This window comes from Bos javanicus, chromosome 28 (genome assembly GCF_032452875.1).
Source record: "Bos javanicus breed banteng chromosome 28, ARS-OSU_banteng_1.0, whole genome shotgun sequence".
Classification (NCBI taxonomy): domain Eukaryota; kingdom Metazoa; phylum Chordata; class Mammalia; order Artiodactyla; family Bovidae; genus Bos; species Bos javanicus.
Window position 1 is genome coordinate 17187851 of NC_083895.1, and position 18625 is coordinate 17206475.

The 18625-nt window shown below is 35.2% G+C and overlaps 1 protein-coding gene and 1 long non-coding RNA gene across 10 annotated transcripts in view; one reads left to right on the forward strand and one right to left on the reverse strand.

The window, feature by feature from the left end:
- LOC133240372 (uncharacterized) overlaps positions 1 to 14096 on the forward strand; it is a 111694-nt gene extending 97598 nt beyond the window's left edge. Inside the window, exons 2-5 of one of the 2 annotated variants that reach the window (XR_009734207.1) lie at positions 2252 to 2316; positions 3652 to 3831; positions 13137 to 13290; positions 13726 to 14096. This is a non-coding gene — a long non-coding RNA (uncharacterized LOC133240372). Of the gene's footprint in view, positions 1 to 2251; positions 2317 to 3651; positions 3832 to 6644; positions 6911 to 13136; positions 13291 to 13725 lie in introns of those variants that run through there. The other variant, XR_009734206.1, reaches the window with a different exon arrangement.
- Positions 1 to 18625, reverse strand: part of ANK3 (ankyrin 3) — a 749200-nt gene that overhangs the window by 25535 nt on the left and 705040 nt on the right. For 5 of the 8 annotated variants that reach the window (XM_061405045.1, XM_061405049.1, XM_061405048.1 and 2 more), the window contains 5 exons: positions 15884 to 16015; positions 14842 to 14985; positions 11908 to 12216; positions 11538 to 11628; positions 8541 to 8919 (listed from right to left, as the gene is read on the reverse strand). In XM_061405045.1, the coding sequence (XP_061261029.1) occupies positions 8541 to 8919; positions 11538 to 11628; positions 11908 to 12216; positions 14842 to 14985; positions 15884 to 16015 (1055 nt within the window). Of the gene's footprint in view, positions 1 to 4517; positions 4605 to 6731; positions 6783 to 8540; positions 8920 to 11537; positions 11629 to 11907; positions 12217 to 14841; positions 14986 to 15883; positions 16016 to 18625 lie in introns of all 8 variants that reach the window. The other 3 variants (XM_061405047.1, XM_061405051.1, XM_061405044.1) reach the window with 2 other exon arrangements.

The window sequence follows — 18625 nt, forward strand, 5'->3', positions numbered from 1 at the left end:
GAGCTAACTCTGGGACAGGAGTTAACAGAGGAGTCTGGAGTACTACGGTCCATGGGTTGCGAAGAGTCAGGCACAACTTAGCACCTGAACAACAACAATGGTTGGTTTTACACATTTAGGAAAAAACATTATTTTACAAGTAAAGGCTTAGAGGCACCAGAAAACTCAAAAAAGGTCATGAAAGATTTCACTATAGTTTAAACATAAGTAAGTGAGCTATGTTTGAGGTAAATACTGGACATGTCCAGGTCCTTGAGTGTTAAGACAATTCCAGGATCCTAGGAAAATCCATTAAAATTGCCACCTATTAGAGATGGTTATAAATTGACTCTTCAGTGGGGAAAGATGCCAATTTTCAGACACTCTCTGAAAGACATTTCTAGTAGGTATATTTATAAGCACAGAAAATACATTTAAGTATATTGATTTATATTAATAGCCTTAGAAAAAAGCAAAGTCTTGTTTATAAATAACAAGCAATATAGGTTGATGAGATCTGCTGTGGTGTGCAGGCATTGTTTCCTACTGAAAATTCATACTATTTATGTATAACTAAAGGTAAAGATACTTATCTTAATCTTAAATGGGCACTAAATATGGTCAACTAGTGCCTTAGTAATGTCAAAACGAGTTGCATGATTATGTAAAAACTCACTAAATTTGGGGAATGGATTAGATAGTAGTTAATTAGATAGACTGGAAAGTTAGTAAAGTGTTACAAAATACATGTAAAATTTTTTTTCATCTTTCATTTGTCAGGTACATCAGAGGCTCTCTGAAGTTCTTGAAAATATTTGTACTTTTAAGTAAATAAAATTTCCATGCTACTTTTGGTAATGGCATTATTTTTGGCAATATCTCCACCTACTTTTTCCTTGCCTATTTCAAAGGAAAATTAGAGCACATATAGTGTCACAGTATCATTCCTGGTAGCCACCTTTATGAAGACTAGCTGTACTTCCCTTTGGAAGTACTGCATTTTAGGATTTCTATTTTTCTCTTCTCTCTATATATATGTATTTATTTAAACTTAGCAAATTGCTAAGCAACATGTATAGTATAACCCATTTTCATATTCCTAGAAACCCACATTCTGGGGATCTATGTACATGTATATTCTGTGTACACATACATACTGTTATAGGTATATAAAACAATCTGAGGCTTGTGAATAACAGTTACCTCTGGTAAGTGGAATGGATAGGTTGAACTTTTTTGTACTTTTGAATTGTTTGGTGGGGAAAAACACACATTTAAACGCTTGTTTTGAAAATCAGTAAAATTACTCAAAGGTAGAGATAAAAATATAGTTGAACTATATAGTAAAAATTCAGTTGTTTGAATCTTATCAAAGTCCACAATGGTTTGAATTAAAGTTTTTACCTATGTAATCATAGAATTTGCTGAGCAAATAATATAAACAAGCTCATAGAGACTGGTCAGTTTACTTAAACTACTTCCAAATTTGAAACCACTGTGATATTATATATGAATAAATGAATATACTTATAAAATTTAAAAATCCCTAAACAAATGGGAGAGTTTAAGTTCATTCATTTCTTAGGGACTTGAGAATATTAAACAAAAAATATTTAAAAATTAGAAAATGAATTCACATATGAAATGAAAGAGAAAAATCATAAAATTATGCTTTCATCCTCTTTATTATACAACTTGAATGGCTATAAAGACAGATTTGCCTAGACCTGAGGTAACGGAATCTACTGTTTCCATTGGTACTTCCTGGCGAAAGCTAGCTCTGGAAGAGGGGAGCAACTCTCAAACAGTTTTCAGCTCTAGATTCTAAGTGCCGAGGGGATTACTATAGCAAACAGTGTAAATATACTGGTTCAGTCCAAGTTGGACAGCCTCCATAAGTAGGTCAAATTCCTGGCATTCCAGCCCCATCAAACGGTTTCCAAGAAAGATAGCCTAATGCTGTCTCCTTCTGTACTACTGGAAAAGTCTAAGTGACCAAGTGCCTAATTGAATCTAGGAAAAGTTACTCCCTTTCATTTTGTCCTGGAAGAGATACAGTATTGTGGAAAAGGCAGGTAGAAGGTGCGTCACTAGAGGGGCAGGGGTTGGGTTTTGGTTCCAGAATTTTTAACATCAGCTGAGTGATTTTGGGTAAATCAATTCATCTCTAATGCTTGGTTTTATCATCTAGGAGAAGAAATAATTTTAGTCTCAATGACTCCTTTAGGTCCTAACATTCTCATTTTATGTTTTTGTTTTTTTTTTTAAACAGAGATGGAGCCCATGTGACATTTACCGTGTCGTACTTGCAGTCTCAAACTCCTTTACATTATGAAGGTACGAGTGTATGGAATAAAGAGAAAAAGCAAAAGAAATGTGTTCTTTTTCAAGGGTCCCCAAAATCTGATCAGAAAAAAAGTAACCAGAAAGATTTCTATATATATAGTTTACAAAGATTTTTTGTTATACCTATTATACCTTCCAATTATAATTATAGTTATTCTTTAGCTTTTGGGTTTTCTGACAAATATAAAAGACATTTCTCAAAGCTTGTTTAAATGATTCCATTATTTATACAATGACCTCCCCATTTATAAAATCCATCTTCTGATGATTCCACTCAACCTCCCTAAAATTACACTGACTTCAAGGAGTGAAGATTTGGAGAGCACACAGTCTCCTGTGTTTTATGAAGCCTATAACATCATAGTGTATTTCAGTCTTTTAAACTTAAGCTCTTAATAAAAATGTTTATATATATATAATTATGTTACACTTAAATATATAAATAATTCATGCTAACAAAATTACTTAAAAGCTGACTTGCTAGTGCATGTCTCGAATTTTAGGAGACCAAAATAACCCTCACTGACTTAGGGAGGGGGTTGATGTTCCTATTGTTTTTAGTATTCTCCAGAGTAAAACTTCTCTACATTCTCTCCCACTTTTTATGCAGGATTATGCCTATTTCCTTCTGTCATATGTACAGGAGTCAAATTCTCTACTGGGCAGCTGTTATAAATGAATGAGGTGAATTTGATGCAACATGAGTATGTCGTATGTTAAGCATAAAGCCATTATGTCTGGTTTGCTTTGTCTAGATGTTTTACTTTAAAATAGTACTTCTTAAAGACAGTAATCATGGGACTAGCAAAGCCTGAGCAGAATAATGGCAGAATATTTCAGAATATGTTCCGAAAAAACAAATTAAATATTTCTTCCCTTTAATCCCAGAAAATGTGTGGAAGGTATCTTTATGAAGTATCTTTATGAGATTATGAGGACTTTATAGATATCTAGTATATTTGCAAGCATATGACCTGCTATCAATAAGTAATTTGGCTTGCCTACGTGGAATTTTCAAAGACGTGATGGCACCTATTGAGCTCGAGGTTGATTTGTGGATAATTTAGGATTTAGACAAGGACTTATTTTCTTCTCCGATGTTTCCAGAGTATTAGAAAAATTAGACTAGAGCAGATTTCGCATATTTGCTTCTCTTCTTTCATCTCATCTACCTGAAAAGTATTTATAAGCAGCAGGATTGAGAAGTTGGGGATACGTAAGCCGACTTCCCTGCCTCTCTTTTGGGTCTCCAGACACTTTGGAAATGGGTGATAAGTTTGATAAGTGGTTTTCAATAGATACTTCCTTTCCTTTCTTTCTCTTCAGAGCTGCCAACCAAGGAGCCTCAGGTTATTTGGACCATATTCAAAGGCGTGTATTGAAAATGGCTTCCTAGTTCTCTGCACTCAAATTATTCTAACATCAAGAAAGATCTCTCTAAAGACATAGTAATGAAGATAAACAGCTTACTGCAAGAAGGAGTCTGTGGGATCACCCATGAACAAGGTCAGTACTTCAGAAGGCCTTTGTGGGGGAAATCAAGATTTATTCATAGTGTTCAGTTGTACTCGAACAGGGTGGAATTACATTTTTCACTTGCAGTAAGACTTGCTTCCCCTACTTAAAAAAATACAGCCTGATTTTTTTGTATGTCAGTCAAGTTAAAAACCTTATTTCAGGAAGTTTTGCTTGGTTTACATCGTCTCACATACATCTATGCCAGGCTATAACACTGAATTCTTAGTCACTGATCGATTGAGAAGAACTGATTTTAACTTAAAAACTGGGAAGACTGAGAAGGGAGCCTTTTCGTTCTTCTCTGTCTTCTTTATCTTACCTCATACTTCATAACAGCCTCTGGGATTTCAGTTGAACATTGCATTTGATATGAACTATTCTCTCACCAAGATAGAATCTTTGTTCACACACAGAACACTTCTCCAAGGAAAGCAGGATATAAATGCTAAGAACTCTCAGATAAAATGACAACTGCCACATGTCAAACACAGGCCTAGACAGAATACTCACTACCATGCGACGTGAGTTTGTCCTTTCAGTGGTTGTTTTTATCAGTTTTCAAATATGCCAACACACACAGCACTGTTTAGTTACCAAGCATGCTGAATTTTCCAAACCACAAGGAAGGTTCTAGTAATACAGCATTGCCCCACACTGATCTAGCTTTGGGATACCTTTATAATCAAACGTCGGCGAATAACTCGGGTAGTGACTCTCCGTTCCTCCTCCGAGCTTGAATCACTCTCACTGCCTTTCAAGTCCTGATAAATGCATTTTTAGTATAATTTTTACCATCACATTTAAAAATAAAAGACATTCTGAGAAAGGAAATCAAGAAAGAATTACTTTTTTACTTGCTAGATCTCCCTCTAAGGAAAATCATGATGTATATTTGTGGAAATCCTAAAAAAATTTAAGTGGAAGGAAATTTTGAGTAGGATTCTAAATGAAATTACTCTGTATATGTATGGCTACTGCTGCTAAGTCGCTACAGTCGTGTCCGACTCGGTGCGACCCCTTAGACGGCAGCCCACCAGGCTCCGCTGCCCCTGGGATTCTCCAGGCAAGAACACTGGAGTGGGTTGCCATTTCCTTCTCCAGTGCGTGAAAGTGAAAGGGAAGTCGCTCAGTTGTGTCTGACTCTTAGCGACCCCATGGAGGAGCCTGGTGGGCTGCAGTCCGTCCATGGGATTTTCCAGGCAAGAGTACTGGAGTGGGGTGCCATTGCCTTCTCCGATATGTATGTATATATGTGTATAAATATTAGTATAAAGTATATATAAAATATATATATTACTTTGACCTTTACCTGCATATATATACTTATGTGCATATATAAATGCATAAATATACATATGCAGGTAAAGATCAAGATAGTAAAATTGTGAGTTCTTAAAAATAACAATTATGGAGACTTTGGCATCAGAAACTACATACATGCTACTAATTATTAGTTTGGGGAAACAGTATAGATTTAAAACTAGTTTAAAAATAAATATTATACATTTGACATGAATGTATAACCTTGCAATTAAGGCCATCTTTGACTTGATCTACAGAAAAAGGCATAGTATTTCTGGTTTTTATGATATGCTATTTTGAACATTGCAAAAGGTATACAAATATATCAGCATAATTTGCGCCTAATACATAACTGGAACTCAGTAGATGTTTATTCCTGTATTCAAATGAAAGAATGTAAAATAGGTGAACGCCTGAGGTGTTATTTTAAAGAAATTATATGAAATTAAAACAGACATTTCACAGATAACTACAGATAAGAATATGGTAATTATACACAATATTAATCTTTAGGTGATAAGAATAGGAATAAGGAAAAACTACTAAGTGATAGAGTCATAAGTCAAAGGGAAAATTATCTTCAGTTTTTACTTAAATGTCATGGTCCAGGAGTACATACTGAATAATTTTTTTTCTAAATGTTAATGGAAATGATTTTAGTATTTTGTTTTCTAAGTGTACTAGTTATGCCAAATCTGATAGTCTCAGAGAGAGAAATTGTAGCTAATATTGGTAAAAATAGGGAAAAATATGTAAAACTGTTAAAGGAGGCATAAGTGTTAGCAAAAATTAATGAAATATTATTCAAATACAATAGATAATAAAGTAGGCCATTTTTACCAAAGGTAAACTTACCAAATATTCTAAAATGTTACAGTAATATCAATCTTACCTTTGTAGGAAATTTCATCTGAACAAAATACCCTATTGAATAATATGGTGTCAAAAGGAAATAGTTTTTAAGTTACTTAGTCCTTGCAAAGACACTGACTGATACATTGCCTATTACTTTAAAAATTTTTAAGAAAAGGACCATGCATTCTGGACACTTAGAATGATCTAAATATTGTGAAGGGGCGGGGCGCTTACAACGGCTAAAAAATGCAGAAAAAGGTAAGACAGATTCATCTCGCAAAAGCATTACTGAGCATTCAGCGATTAATAGATTAGATGAGGCAGAAGAGAAAGTTAAACCTGAATTATCCATATGCAGAATCTTAGACTGGGGAAGGATTTTCACTGAGATATTTAAAAGCAGAAGAACATATGTTAATGTAAACATTAACGATAAAGCTCGATGTCAATTATATCATAATCCTATCAAGAATCATCTGAGACCAGCCCCTCAGATAAAGAATAAGTGGCCATTTGGCTAATGTTTGTTCCATTTTTCTCTGTGCAATCTCTGCCAATATTAAGGTGAAGGGCAGAGAGGAGATGGTAGTAGAATCTTGATCAGGATTCCTTTTAGAGAATTCTCTTGGGCAGTGGCACAGAGGGTAACTCGGAGACCAAACGGAATTTTTCTGAGTACTCCTTGCCATGGGTTGCTGCATGGAAAGTGGTGGAAAGTAGCAGAATTTTACCTTGTAACAGCAGGCAGTCATCCGTGTAAGAGCTGCACCCGGTCTTTTGACCTGATTTTTCAGGGGACAAAAAGGGGGCTGTTTTCTGAGATCATACATCCGATGACCTAGTTGGTTGCTATTGTACTATGGTCTAATCACAGAAGAGACATCCTGAACATCTTCGGATTTCTTGAGAGGTCAGACTCTTATCTTCTGGAAGCTTTAACTTCATTATGAATTGCTATACTTCTGAAGACATTTTGCACTGGGGTAGGACCAGTGACCAACACTAAAGGCACAAACTCACTTATAAGAAATCGCAAAAACATTTTTTAACAGTGATTATTTTCCAGTACTGATGAATTCAGCTGCATTTCCATCCAGGGTTAAGCCTTTCATTTTCAAATGAAAATGGTTCCCCAGTGGGCAATATGTAGGCACATGTACATACATAGAAATACTTACATTTATATTGTCATTTGATTTCAGAACTTTCCTATCAATTTCTAATGGGCTTGTGCAGAATACATTTTCATCATTAAAACATCACTATGTGGCCCCTCCCATCTATAGCTCCTCACTATAGTTTGTGGGCTCATTTTAAAAGGGAACATTCTATCCAAAGTCATACTGCTTAAATATACTGAGAGTTAACAAAAAGGCAGAAATCAATACTGAAAACAACACTTGCAGGAAGGAAATGAAAGAAAAGCCCGAGAATTTTACTTCCTTTCACTTTCCTTCCTAACAAGCAGGAAAGTAATAAAAAAAAAATAGCCTGCAGAAGGGAAAAGGAAAGGATATGATTAGTTAATAAGCTGATAATTAGCTTTTAAGTGGTTAGGAGTTTACTAAATTTTTCTAAACTTAAAATTAATTATGGATTCATTATTTTACAGAAGATTTTTTTTCTACCCAAAACACTGTAGAAGATCTTAAGTAAACTTGATGTTTTATGGAAAACTTCAAATACTACTATTCCAAAGACATATAACTCTCAATCTATGTCTACTGCGTAGTTCATGAAAAGACACAAAAATTGAGACAGCAAAAAGCAGTCAAAAATGTAGGAAACAGAACTGATATTAATTTTCTTATATCTATCTATGAATCATAATTTCAATTAAAAGTTTTTAATGTCTAAAAACGCTTACCCTCAAAGAATAAAGAAATAAATAATATAAAGAAATCATATAAATACTAAAAGCAAGCAAATAATTATGTGACGGTAAGGTTTTTAAATGATTAAAAACAAATATTAAGAGAATTATCAACTTAGATATAAAAGTTATTAAAATGATATTTTTAATGCTACATTTCTAAATGTCATCAATCAACAGTAGTATACCCACCTCATTTATTCTTGAGAACTGTGTTCCTTCAATTTTTAAAAAACCCTTTCAGGCAACAGAACTTACAGAGCTCGTAGTTGGGTCACAGGCTAGCAACTCTTTAAATTGTGTAAAAGAACCAGTGAGGGAGAGGATAATTATCCTCCATCCTCAAGAATGAAGACAAGTCAGGAAATCTAAATCCCAGACAGAATTAATATTAGATCTTAAGATACTTACTACTTAACATCCCTGTAATTTCCCTTCTGAAAAATGGCTAAAAAGATGTTTATTCCTCATGAACGAACATATGGCAGCACACATTTTACTCAGTACTTTCTTTACTCCCATCATTAGTGTTACCATTTTTGATCACATATTTATAATTTGGAAATAATAAAGAATATCGGGCCCAGTGCTACAAGATTATCAAAAAAATTGAAGAGTCAGGACTCTGAGATTAAATGAGAGCACAGTAGAAGACTAGATGACGTACCTTCTGCTCAGACCCATTGGACCCCTCTTCTTCATGGAGGTTAAGCCGTGGCTTGCCATCTGCAGGAGAAGTCCTACTCATCTTTTTCATACTGACAGGCACACAGGGTTTAGGTTCTTCTATTACAAACTTGCTGGTTTCTTCTAGAGCCTTCTGATACGCTGCTAGTGATGATGCTGGTTCATCAACACGACCAGATCCTTGTATTTTTGGTTTCAGGGTTTCCTTTGCACTCTGTTTCCCTACATCATTTTGGGATTCTGGAAAGTAAGATTTTGTCTTTGCTTCTGGAGTGACTTCTGCATGGCTTCCATTGGCTTCAAATTTTCCAGGCTCCCCTTTGAGATAGGAGGTAATGGAATCTCTACACTGGTCAGGGCTGCAACAGAGAAAATGTGGAAATTTACAATGGTAACATATGACTGCAAATGGGCTTCCGAGGCTCTGAATTGTCAACAACCATGTTTTTAGCTATTTTTGAAGACATATAATAGAAAAGTATAAAAACTCCGGTTATTGGATTTCAAACTGCGGGGGTGCATCGTGGTAGGGGGTGAGGAGATGATACACAGGCTCCGGGCTTCCTCTGCACTCCGATCCGCAACCTGGCTGGCTGTACTGCCACTGTTTTTGTTTTAATTGAACTTCTACAGCCCCTTGGGTTCATGGACATACCTGGAGTCCCAGACCCACCAACCTAAAAGAGCTGGGGATCTCAAAATGCTTTTCTATTATCGCCAATGAAAAATATGATGACAAAGGACAAAGTGAATTCCCGTGATGAGTTCTGGTATCCCCAAGAACCCTGTGTTCCAGTCTCCGTGTATGTTTCCAATTGTGAATTTTACCGTCATGCTTTTCCAGACATGGAATGCTCCTGAGAACCTGACTTGGATTCTCAGTTTTGTCCACTCCTGACCTCTGCTGACTCTCCTTGGTGATCAGGGTGTGGGTGCTCACCCGGTGCTTCTACTGCCTGTGAGAACTGTTTCCCTTTAGATTCTTGAAAATCTTTCTCTTCCATTACTTTCTTTTAAATTGGGTTTCTAAGTTTTACTAGTTTCAATATAGACTTTCTATCTTCTAGTTTGTATATTGTTTTCAGCCTCTTCGATTATTACCTGTAGAATTCTGAAGACAGTAAAAGTGGAGCAGTGTTTTCTGTGTAATATGTATATTATGCATGTGTATGTGTATTTCTTATAAATCAGATTCTGAATAAGCACCTTTCTCAAAAATATTAATAGCAATCCTATTCCATATGTTTAAGGACAGACATTCCCAGCATACTGTAAAGACTCTATATGATAAGTAACTCTATATGATAACTCTATATCTAACTCCTAACTATATCTAATTTCCTCTTATGCAACTATAAATTATGTGACTATATCTGAACTCAGACATCAAAATTAGTACTATATCTTGTCTCCATTGTCTCTTTTTTGTAGGCTGAACATAGAATTCATTGATGTTACAATTTTTCAAAAGGAGTTTTGTGAAATCATCTTTGCAAATGTCTATACCCTCTTTGGGAATTTTTATTGAGCAAGCAATATGAAAATATTAAATATGATTATAAGATAAGCCGGGTAAAAAGAACTGATGTTAAGTTTATCACTAGTTGCCACTGAAGTAAAATATAGTTTAATCTGATGTGTGTAGAAAGAAAAATAATGCTAACTATTACTGAGAGTCTATTTGCATCGGTCATTGGGTAGGTATGCTACAGGCTTTCTTTTTCAATCTATAAACCTGTTTGAGGAAAGTAGTATTCTTATCTTTGAAGCCAATTACAGTGATGTTCTTAGAGCTTAGAAATTAAAATCGTAAAGTGCAGAACCTAATGATGGTGGGGTCTGAACCAGTGTTTGAAGGACACTAGCTCTTACCTTTCTACAGGAAGGCCACTATAAAAAAAGACGGCTTCATGATTAGGGAATTACTTTAGTTATAAACAAATTTGTATCATCGCAGTATTATTGGAGGTAAAGAATTACATATTAAGTAAATGTCGCTTAGTTGTGTCCTACTCTTTGCGACCCCAGGGTCTATACAGCCCATGGAATTCTCCAGGCCAGAATACTAGAGTGGGTAGCCTTTCCCTTCTCCAGGGGGTCTTCCCAACCCAGGGATTGAACCCAGGTCTCCTGCATTGCAGGCAGATTATTTATCAGCTGAGTCAACAGGGAAGCATATGCTATGTTGCAAATTATCTAAAATATTCATGTAGAAAAAGAAAGGATATATAAAATGTTGTTTTTCTTCGTATGATAAGGACAGATGATTTTTTTTGCTTCTCTGCATTTTCTATGACAAGACATTTAAAAACAATATGTAAAAGAAATTCACAAAAATTTCAGTGATGGTTATTGCAAATGACATTGTATTGATTTTTAAAATCTATATACTAAAATTTTGTTTAATAAGCATATGTATGTTTGAAGTAAAGAAATAATAAAAATGCTTATTTTTCTATAAGGCTTAGAATTCTGTTTATTACATTTTAAAAGTGAGCATTAATTACTGGCTATGTGAAAAGAATAATAGAACAGGTAATAAAATAGAAAACAGTAGGCTTCTAAAGTAAAGAAAGTGCATCCATCTTTAGCATGTATAAAACTTTTTATATTTTACTTCAGCTAATTATCAGTAGCTTTAAAAATTATATTTGAGTTCAATGTAACTTTCCCTCTCTAGATTAGCCAAATGAACCAACCTTTCAAGGCATGTATTATCCCAAAATTGAAATGGTAATTTTAGAAAAAGAGTAACTGCTAAAAAGCATATATTTAAAACAGACTATTGGAATTTCTTGGCAGTGCAGTGGTTAGGACTGTGCGCTTTCCCTGCCAAGGGCCTGGGATTGATCCCTGGTCAGAGTATCCTACAAGCTGTTTGGCGTGGATGGATGATGGATGGATGGATAGATAGATAAATAGATAAACTAACATGTAACCTTCATTTCACTTTCCTTTTTCTGACCCAGAGCCATACCTGTCATCCAGTCGATCTAGTAACCCACCGGTTATTCTTCGAGCTTGAGCAGGGGACTCTAGGTTTCCACTTGATGTCTCGTTCTGCCAACCTGTAATTGAAGACATTTCCAGTTCTTCTTGCTGAACACGTTTAAGAATAGCCTGTACTTTTTCTTCTGTCATCTCCTCAGACTCTACTCCTTCTTTAAGTTGGATGTCCTCAAATAGAGATTTGAGTCTTTCTTCCATTATCTCCTCATCAGGACCAGATTTTCCTTTCTCTTGCTGTTCAGAGCTTACTCCTACTTTTCTAGTCTGCTTCAATGGCTCTGCTGGTTTAACATCTTTTGGGGCCCCAGCCATCCTTCCGAGGTATTGAGGATACTCACTCAGGCATATATTCTCCAACTGGCTCTCATCTACATCCACTGCTTCAGGTATTTCTGTTAAAGGCATTGAGTCTTCAAGTTTGCTGTCTTCTAAGGACGTGTCTTCTGCAGTTACAACTGGAGGTCCATCTGCTGAATGCTCTATGTTTCCCTGGGAAGGCACTACCCCATCACTCAGTCTACTGGGGGTTCTAAGGGGAGATTCTATGCTAGAGAGATCACTAAAATAATCATCTTGCTGGAAAGGGGTGGGAGGTGTGTAGTGCAACCCTGTGGGAGTTTCCAGTTCCACTTGAAGGGAAGGATAACCTATGGAAGACAGTACATTTGGACTGACTGAAATGAATTAGAGCACATCAAACAGAAACACATGGAATGACTTAAATTATATTAGTTATGAAAATGTATGATGGATTACAGAACAATGTTGATAAATTTATTGGTTTAGTTCAAATACTTGTAATATAATGAAATAAAAGACTAGTGGCAAACTATAATAAAATAGAATACTAGTTAATTAAGATATAAATTGTTTCCATTGATTTTGGTCATTTTAATATAGTAACTTACATTCACAAATTTAATCCAGTATAAAGTCAGCTGTCATTATGTAAGATACATTTATTCCATGGCCAAATTAATACCTCTCTATCAATACTCTTTGCATGCAAAATCCACATTGTGGTGGACTGAATACAACAAACCATAAGAAACCAATTTTTATAATTACGTATAACTTAAGAACTGTACATAAGAGCGATGCTACTGAATTCTTAACTCTTACTTATTTCATATAAAATTTACAATAAAGAAAAATGAATTTAATCTTTGGAAAGAAATGACTACTAGATTTTAGAGCAGTAGCACTGTGGAAAAAAATCTAGAAAGATGTTAGGAAAAGGATTTCAAAGGCAGATAAAGTAGAAAAGACTCCATGTAAATTTTTCAGGTATCATAACGTGACAGAGATGAAAAGGTTTTGTATGTATGGAAGTCTTGGTGAACTTGGTGGCAGGGACCCACTCAGAACCACGAATCAAATAAAGAGAGAAAAGAAATGATACACAACAGACAGGAGGAGAACCACTTGCAAAGAGCCTTTGAATGTTCATGACAATCCTGTGCAACACAGAGGTTTACTAAGCAGCCTACGCAAAGGGGAAGGAGGGAGCAATTCCCATGTTTTAAACCTTGCTGTGTGTACTAAGGCAGTTATTTTTCTCCTTCAGCAGAGAGAGAAGTCAACAATGGTCTGGTCATGGTGAGGAAAGGAAGTTTCACAAAAGTTCAGCAAAGAGGAGAGACAGGAAAAAAAGGCAACCAGGCACATTTTCTGACTTATTGGTCTGCAAAACTGAAGTATAATTTTTCCATTAGTCCAAGGTAAATATCAATTTAGCTTTGGCTGTAAATTCAACTTGCTATAGGTTTTGAACATTTTTTATGTTATGGTCACCCATAAACCAAAATATTGTTGAAAATTTGTCTAAGATTACATGAGGTTTATAGTCTGCACAAATAAAGTTGACTTCATAAACGTTCCTAAATTTCCCTAAGAATTTTAAAAATAGGGAATGTAAAATACTAAGATGTAGGAACAAGAAAGTCCTTATAAATTTAATAATATTCTGATTCTAAAATGTTAAAATTAAATGAGACTTTCAATTCCATTGAATACTTTGTTTTCTGATGGTATTGTTTATTAGAAATACTTTTCTTAAATTTCCCAATAAAGAATATTAAAATCTTCTATAAATTGTGGTTTGGCAATAATTCAACCTTTGATATAACACTGGTCTATCTTTATCTTGTGCGCAGGGAGTCTGGGCACCAATACATGGTCTCATCTATAAGACAAAGCCTTGAAGAGAGCTTTTCTCCAGGTTCTGTAGTATTTATAAACTTAAACCACTTTTGACATTATTACCCTCATGTTTATGTTACGGGGATAACAAGGTACACTTTAAATTTTTTTACTGACTTTAGTAAGCAGAAACTTTCTAAGAATTTTGAGATCTTTTGTCATATGTGCAGATTTGTAAGTTACTGATTATTGGCTAACTTTTCTGTTTAAAAATGGGAAAATAATCACCATATTTTTCAAAAATTGAAATAATAGAAAAATATCTCTAGCTCCTCTTCTTGCCTCCACATAATCATTTTTTACTCAAAATTCATTATAGGAATAAATTTCCATTTATGAAGGTAGATGAGCATTTTGAAAAACATATTTATAATACTTTTCTTAATACTTTGATGAAAAAAAAGCCTCAACTTACAAAGTGAAGGAAATGACAATATTATTATATAAATTAAGCTAATGTAAAAGAGGAATTATTATGTTATTGGCGACATCTATGCTCATTGAATTAGGAATTATGCTACCTTATTATACACAACAGATAAGGTTTTGCCAAACAAAAAATGGCATCCTATGAAGTTAAAATAATGCTAAATAACTAAAACAGCTTTTTGAGTGATATATTAGCCTCTTTAAGCACATGCTTAAATAACTGGTTCTCAAAACAGTAATTAAGCATTTTACTTAACAATTTGTATAATAACCCACAATTTGATTTTACCCATATAGGAATAGAAGAGTCTTCTTGTGTTTTAGGTTAATGTAAAAAGTGACAAATCAGCATGTTCTCTAGATATTAAATTCTCTTCCATTTGGTCATATACTTGAGATACCAACTCTTTCAGTTAACTTAGGCCTTTATACCTCATTATTTGTATTTTATATAACAGACATTTATCAAGTTTGTTCTAACAGAGTGTTTGTTTGCAGACTGTGGCAGAGAATAAGCTGTGAAAATGAGAAATTAAGTCAAGCAAATCACAATTTAGTTGGTTTTACATGACTACTTTGTCCTACTGCACTTTCAAATTTTACCAAATGATTAAGTAAATATGAACACTAAATTCAATTACCATCCACGGGGTCATGGAAAACATTGTTCTCATCTGCAAAACTTCTGGTGCCTGAAATATTTCCATAATCAAATATTGGTCCTTCTAGCAGAGTCACTATATCTATTCGATTAATTTTTGTCAAGACCGAAGTTAAGGCATCAGCTGAAAAAGGATGAAAAAAAAAAGGTTGAAAACCCGATTACATTATTTTCTTTTACATCCTCACAATATTCATATGAAGGCATGGCTTTCTTGACCCTCCTGACATTTTAGATCCTCCTTACTCCAGCTCTGCAATATTCACTATTCAGAGGACTCAGAAAGCTCGTAGTTCTAGGGAAAGATGTTAGGGTTTTAAGAAGCATTTTATGAAGCTGTGTGTGATGGCAACAACATTCATTCCATCTTGGTAAGGTGCAGAGCAGATGGGCCTCAAGAGAGCTAGATTCTTTTAGTTATAAGGGGAACTTATAAAACTTTAAACACTTTCCTCCCATTAGACTGTCAGAATTGGTCACCTCTGTACTTGATGCTTACCATTTTAATGCCTTACTAAGGTCAGGCTGACTCAGGCAAGCTCACAGTAACTGCACATTGTTGTGGGTTTGCATTTGTCACAATATACACCACTCTCTTTCCCTCACCTCAGCAAAACTAAACCACCCCAAACCCCAGAACACTGGAGAGTTCTCTGCCATCACAGAGCAGGCTGGATGAAATTATTTGGTCCTATCCTTCTATTTTCCTGCACATCCATTTCTGGCCATAGCAGTAACGTCACAGTCTTTCCCACCACCACCTCATAACTGAACAGCTAGAATTATATTTTCATTTTTGATGGTCACAGAACTACAGACAAAATGTAAAAATCCCCTACTGCTTGCTTCATAAAAAGCTCCCTAAAGACAGAAGTTTAGAAGGTTAGCATGAAAGTAAACAAGTATAACTTCAAAAGACTTGTGATTATTTTACGATCACTGTGGTTTTCTTAACAATAGGCTTATCTGAAATATTAGACATATGCAGTTTTGAAAGTTAAAGCAATATAGTTTCAGCATACTTGTAGCATTTTTTCCGTCTCTGGTTACCCATTTTTTTAATAACATGAAGCTTTGAGAAATTAAAGAATTTGGATTTTCCACACGTATTTGATTGATTTCATCCACTGAAAAATTCAGTTCCCTTGCCAGTTCTGTAGAAAAGAAAAAGAGTTACTAAGATTTCATGTTATACTTTTATCACATATATTTTATAAAAGTAATGCTTAAATGTCACCAAAAAAAAAAAAAAGGGAAAAGAATTCTATAGTAAAACCCAAGTACAGCCTTGGGCATTAATCTTTATATACTTGATTTCACAGCAAAGTAGTGATAATACACAGGCTGTGACTTCTCTCTCTTGAGGTAATTCCCTGGTTATAATCAGATTTCCTTTGGAGATCATTTTATAAAGATTCTTAATCTGTTCAAAGAGGATGTTGATAGATTCTTTTAATTTAGCCAAATTATTATCTGCAATTTGAAGCAAACTTCATATAAGATAGGTGTGCTAAGACGCTTCAGTCCTGTGCAACTCTTTATGACCCCATGGACTATGACCCACCAGACTCCTCTGTCCATGGGATTCTCCAGGCAAGAATATTGGAGTGGGTTGCTGTACCCTCCTCCAGGGAATCTTCCTGACCCAAGGATCGAACCCGCTTCCCTTCCGTCTCCTACATTGGCAAGTGGGTTCTTTAGCACCACCTGAGAAGCCCATAAGACAGTTAGGGATCTACAGTTCATAAACATGCCATAAGAGAAACCAGTAGGGTTTTTCTCTAGGCAATATTCATGAAATAGATCTTTTCCTCACATAATACTGTATTCTATACGCCTTCAAGTGTCATCAGTGCCGCTTGGGAGGTGAAATGACTCAAAGCCAGATCACTGTCTATGATATGCAGCCATTTGTGTAAGAAATAAAAGGGAGAGAAGCTTTCTGTCCAACTAAGTGTATACAGCCATACACTCAATCTTGTAAATGCAGATAGTTATCCCTGGAAGGATACACATGATATGAATAGCTGCCTTGGGGGAGTGAAATTTGGGAGTCAAAGATGATAGGGAGACTTACCTTTCAGTGTATATTTTTTGTACAATTAAAAAAATCTGTCAGATGTGTATTAGCCTTAAGTGATTATAAAAAGTAAGAAATGGGAAAATCCATGGAAAAAGAATTGGCTGAGATTCTATCCTGCTTAAGAACCTTTCCAGCAGTTTGGCAAAATGTATTCAGAGGCTCAAAAAAGTCTATATCCTTTGGCCAACTGATTTAACTTCTAGAAATCTACGGTGACAGTACACAGGGTTGTAGACAGGTATTTACATACATGAATGTCCACTGTAGGCTTGTCCTACTCAAAAACTGAAAACAGAGTGTGTGTTGAACAAAAGAAGAGTTAATTAATGCAGTGGCTGGCAAACTGATTATAGCCTTCAGCCTGTAGGGTGCTTCTAGAAATGAAACTACATCTTATTAGAGCAGAACTTAGCCTTAATATATGGGATACACATTTTCTCTTCCTTTTACCAACAAAAAGCAAAACCTGAATTTATTTCATGATTCAGTAGTACTGACAGCAAAACACCATTGTAAAGTATGTGTACTGGATGTTACTTATCCATTAAACCAAGATCAGAAAGAAATAAAAAGAAAATTAATTGTGTATAGAACATTTTCAAAATTATTTATAAAAAAAATCAAAGTACATTGTTCCTTGTTAACAGGAGTTCTGAGGGATGGATTTAAATTTTGTCCTTCTAAATGCTAATTTTCCTAATAACCTTCATTGTGTATATGGTAATTCAAATTAGAAAAGTTAACTTTTTTAAAGTTCCTTATCTCTTTGTGTCTTAAGGACAGTAATCCTTATTGTCCTCATGACCAAACCATATCCTTTGTCTAGAGACTCAGTGAAGAGCAAAGACATTGTCACTGAGAATTTACAAAATTTATGACTTTATGTTTCTTCTTTATTTTCATGTCACATCTCCAAACGTTTACTCTGAAAAACTAAGGACTAGTTTTGCTTAAAGAAAATAAGCTAATAGTTATGGGCAAGTAATACTACAAAACCAACATTAGCTCCAGGACATTTTCAGATTATAATGTCCAGTGTTAAAATATGCATGCATGCTTAGTCACTTCATGTCTGACTCTTTGTTACCCCATGGACTATAGTCCAACTCTTGTGAGTCCATGGACTGTAGCCACCAGACTTTCTCTGTCCTTGGGGTTCTCCAGGCGAGAAAACTGGAATGGGTTGCCGTGCCCTCTTCCAGGGGATCTTCCCAACACAGGGATCGAACCTGCATTTCCTGCATTGCAGGAGGATTCTTTATTCTTTGAGCCACCCGGAAAATATAAATATTATGTTCATACATATTTATACATGATGAACTGCTATTAATTCTTAATAGTCTGCAAAGGATTACTCAGATCCCCTGTTTTTTCCAGAGCTCCACTAGATTAGGTCAGTAGCAGTGTGCCTTAGGGCAGGGCTTGGCAGAAGGAGAGGGCTTCTTAATGAAGAGGGTGGGTGGCACGAGATTCAGGGCATTGGAAAAAAATAATTGTAGGTGACCTTTTGTGCCACGATCTAGTTTCATAACCTCCCTTTTGACAGCATAGATAATTACTTCCTTGAGAATGTCTGTCCCTGATAGTATGCAAGATGACTTTAAATATTACAGTAATTAACATTTATTTATGTTTAACTTTTGGGAGAAGGCAATGGCACCCCACGCGAGTACTCTTGCCT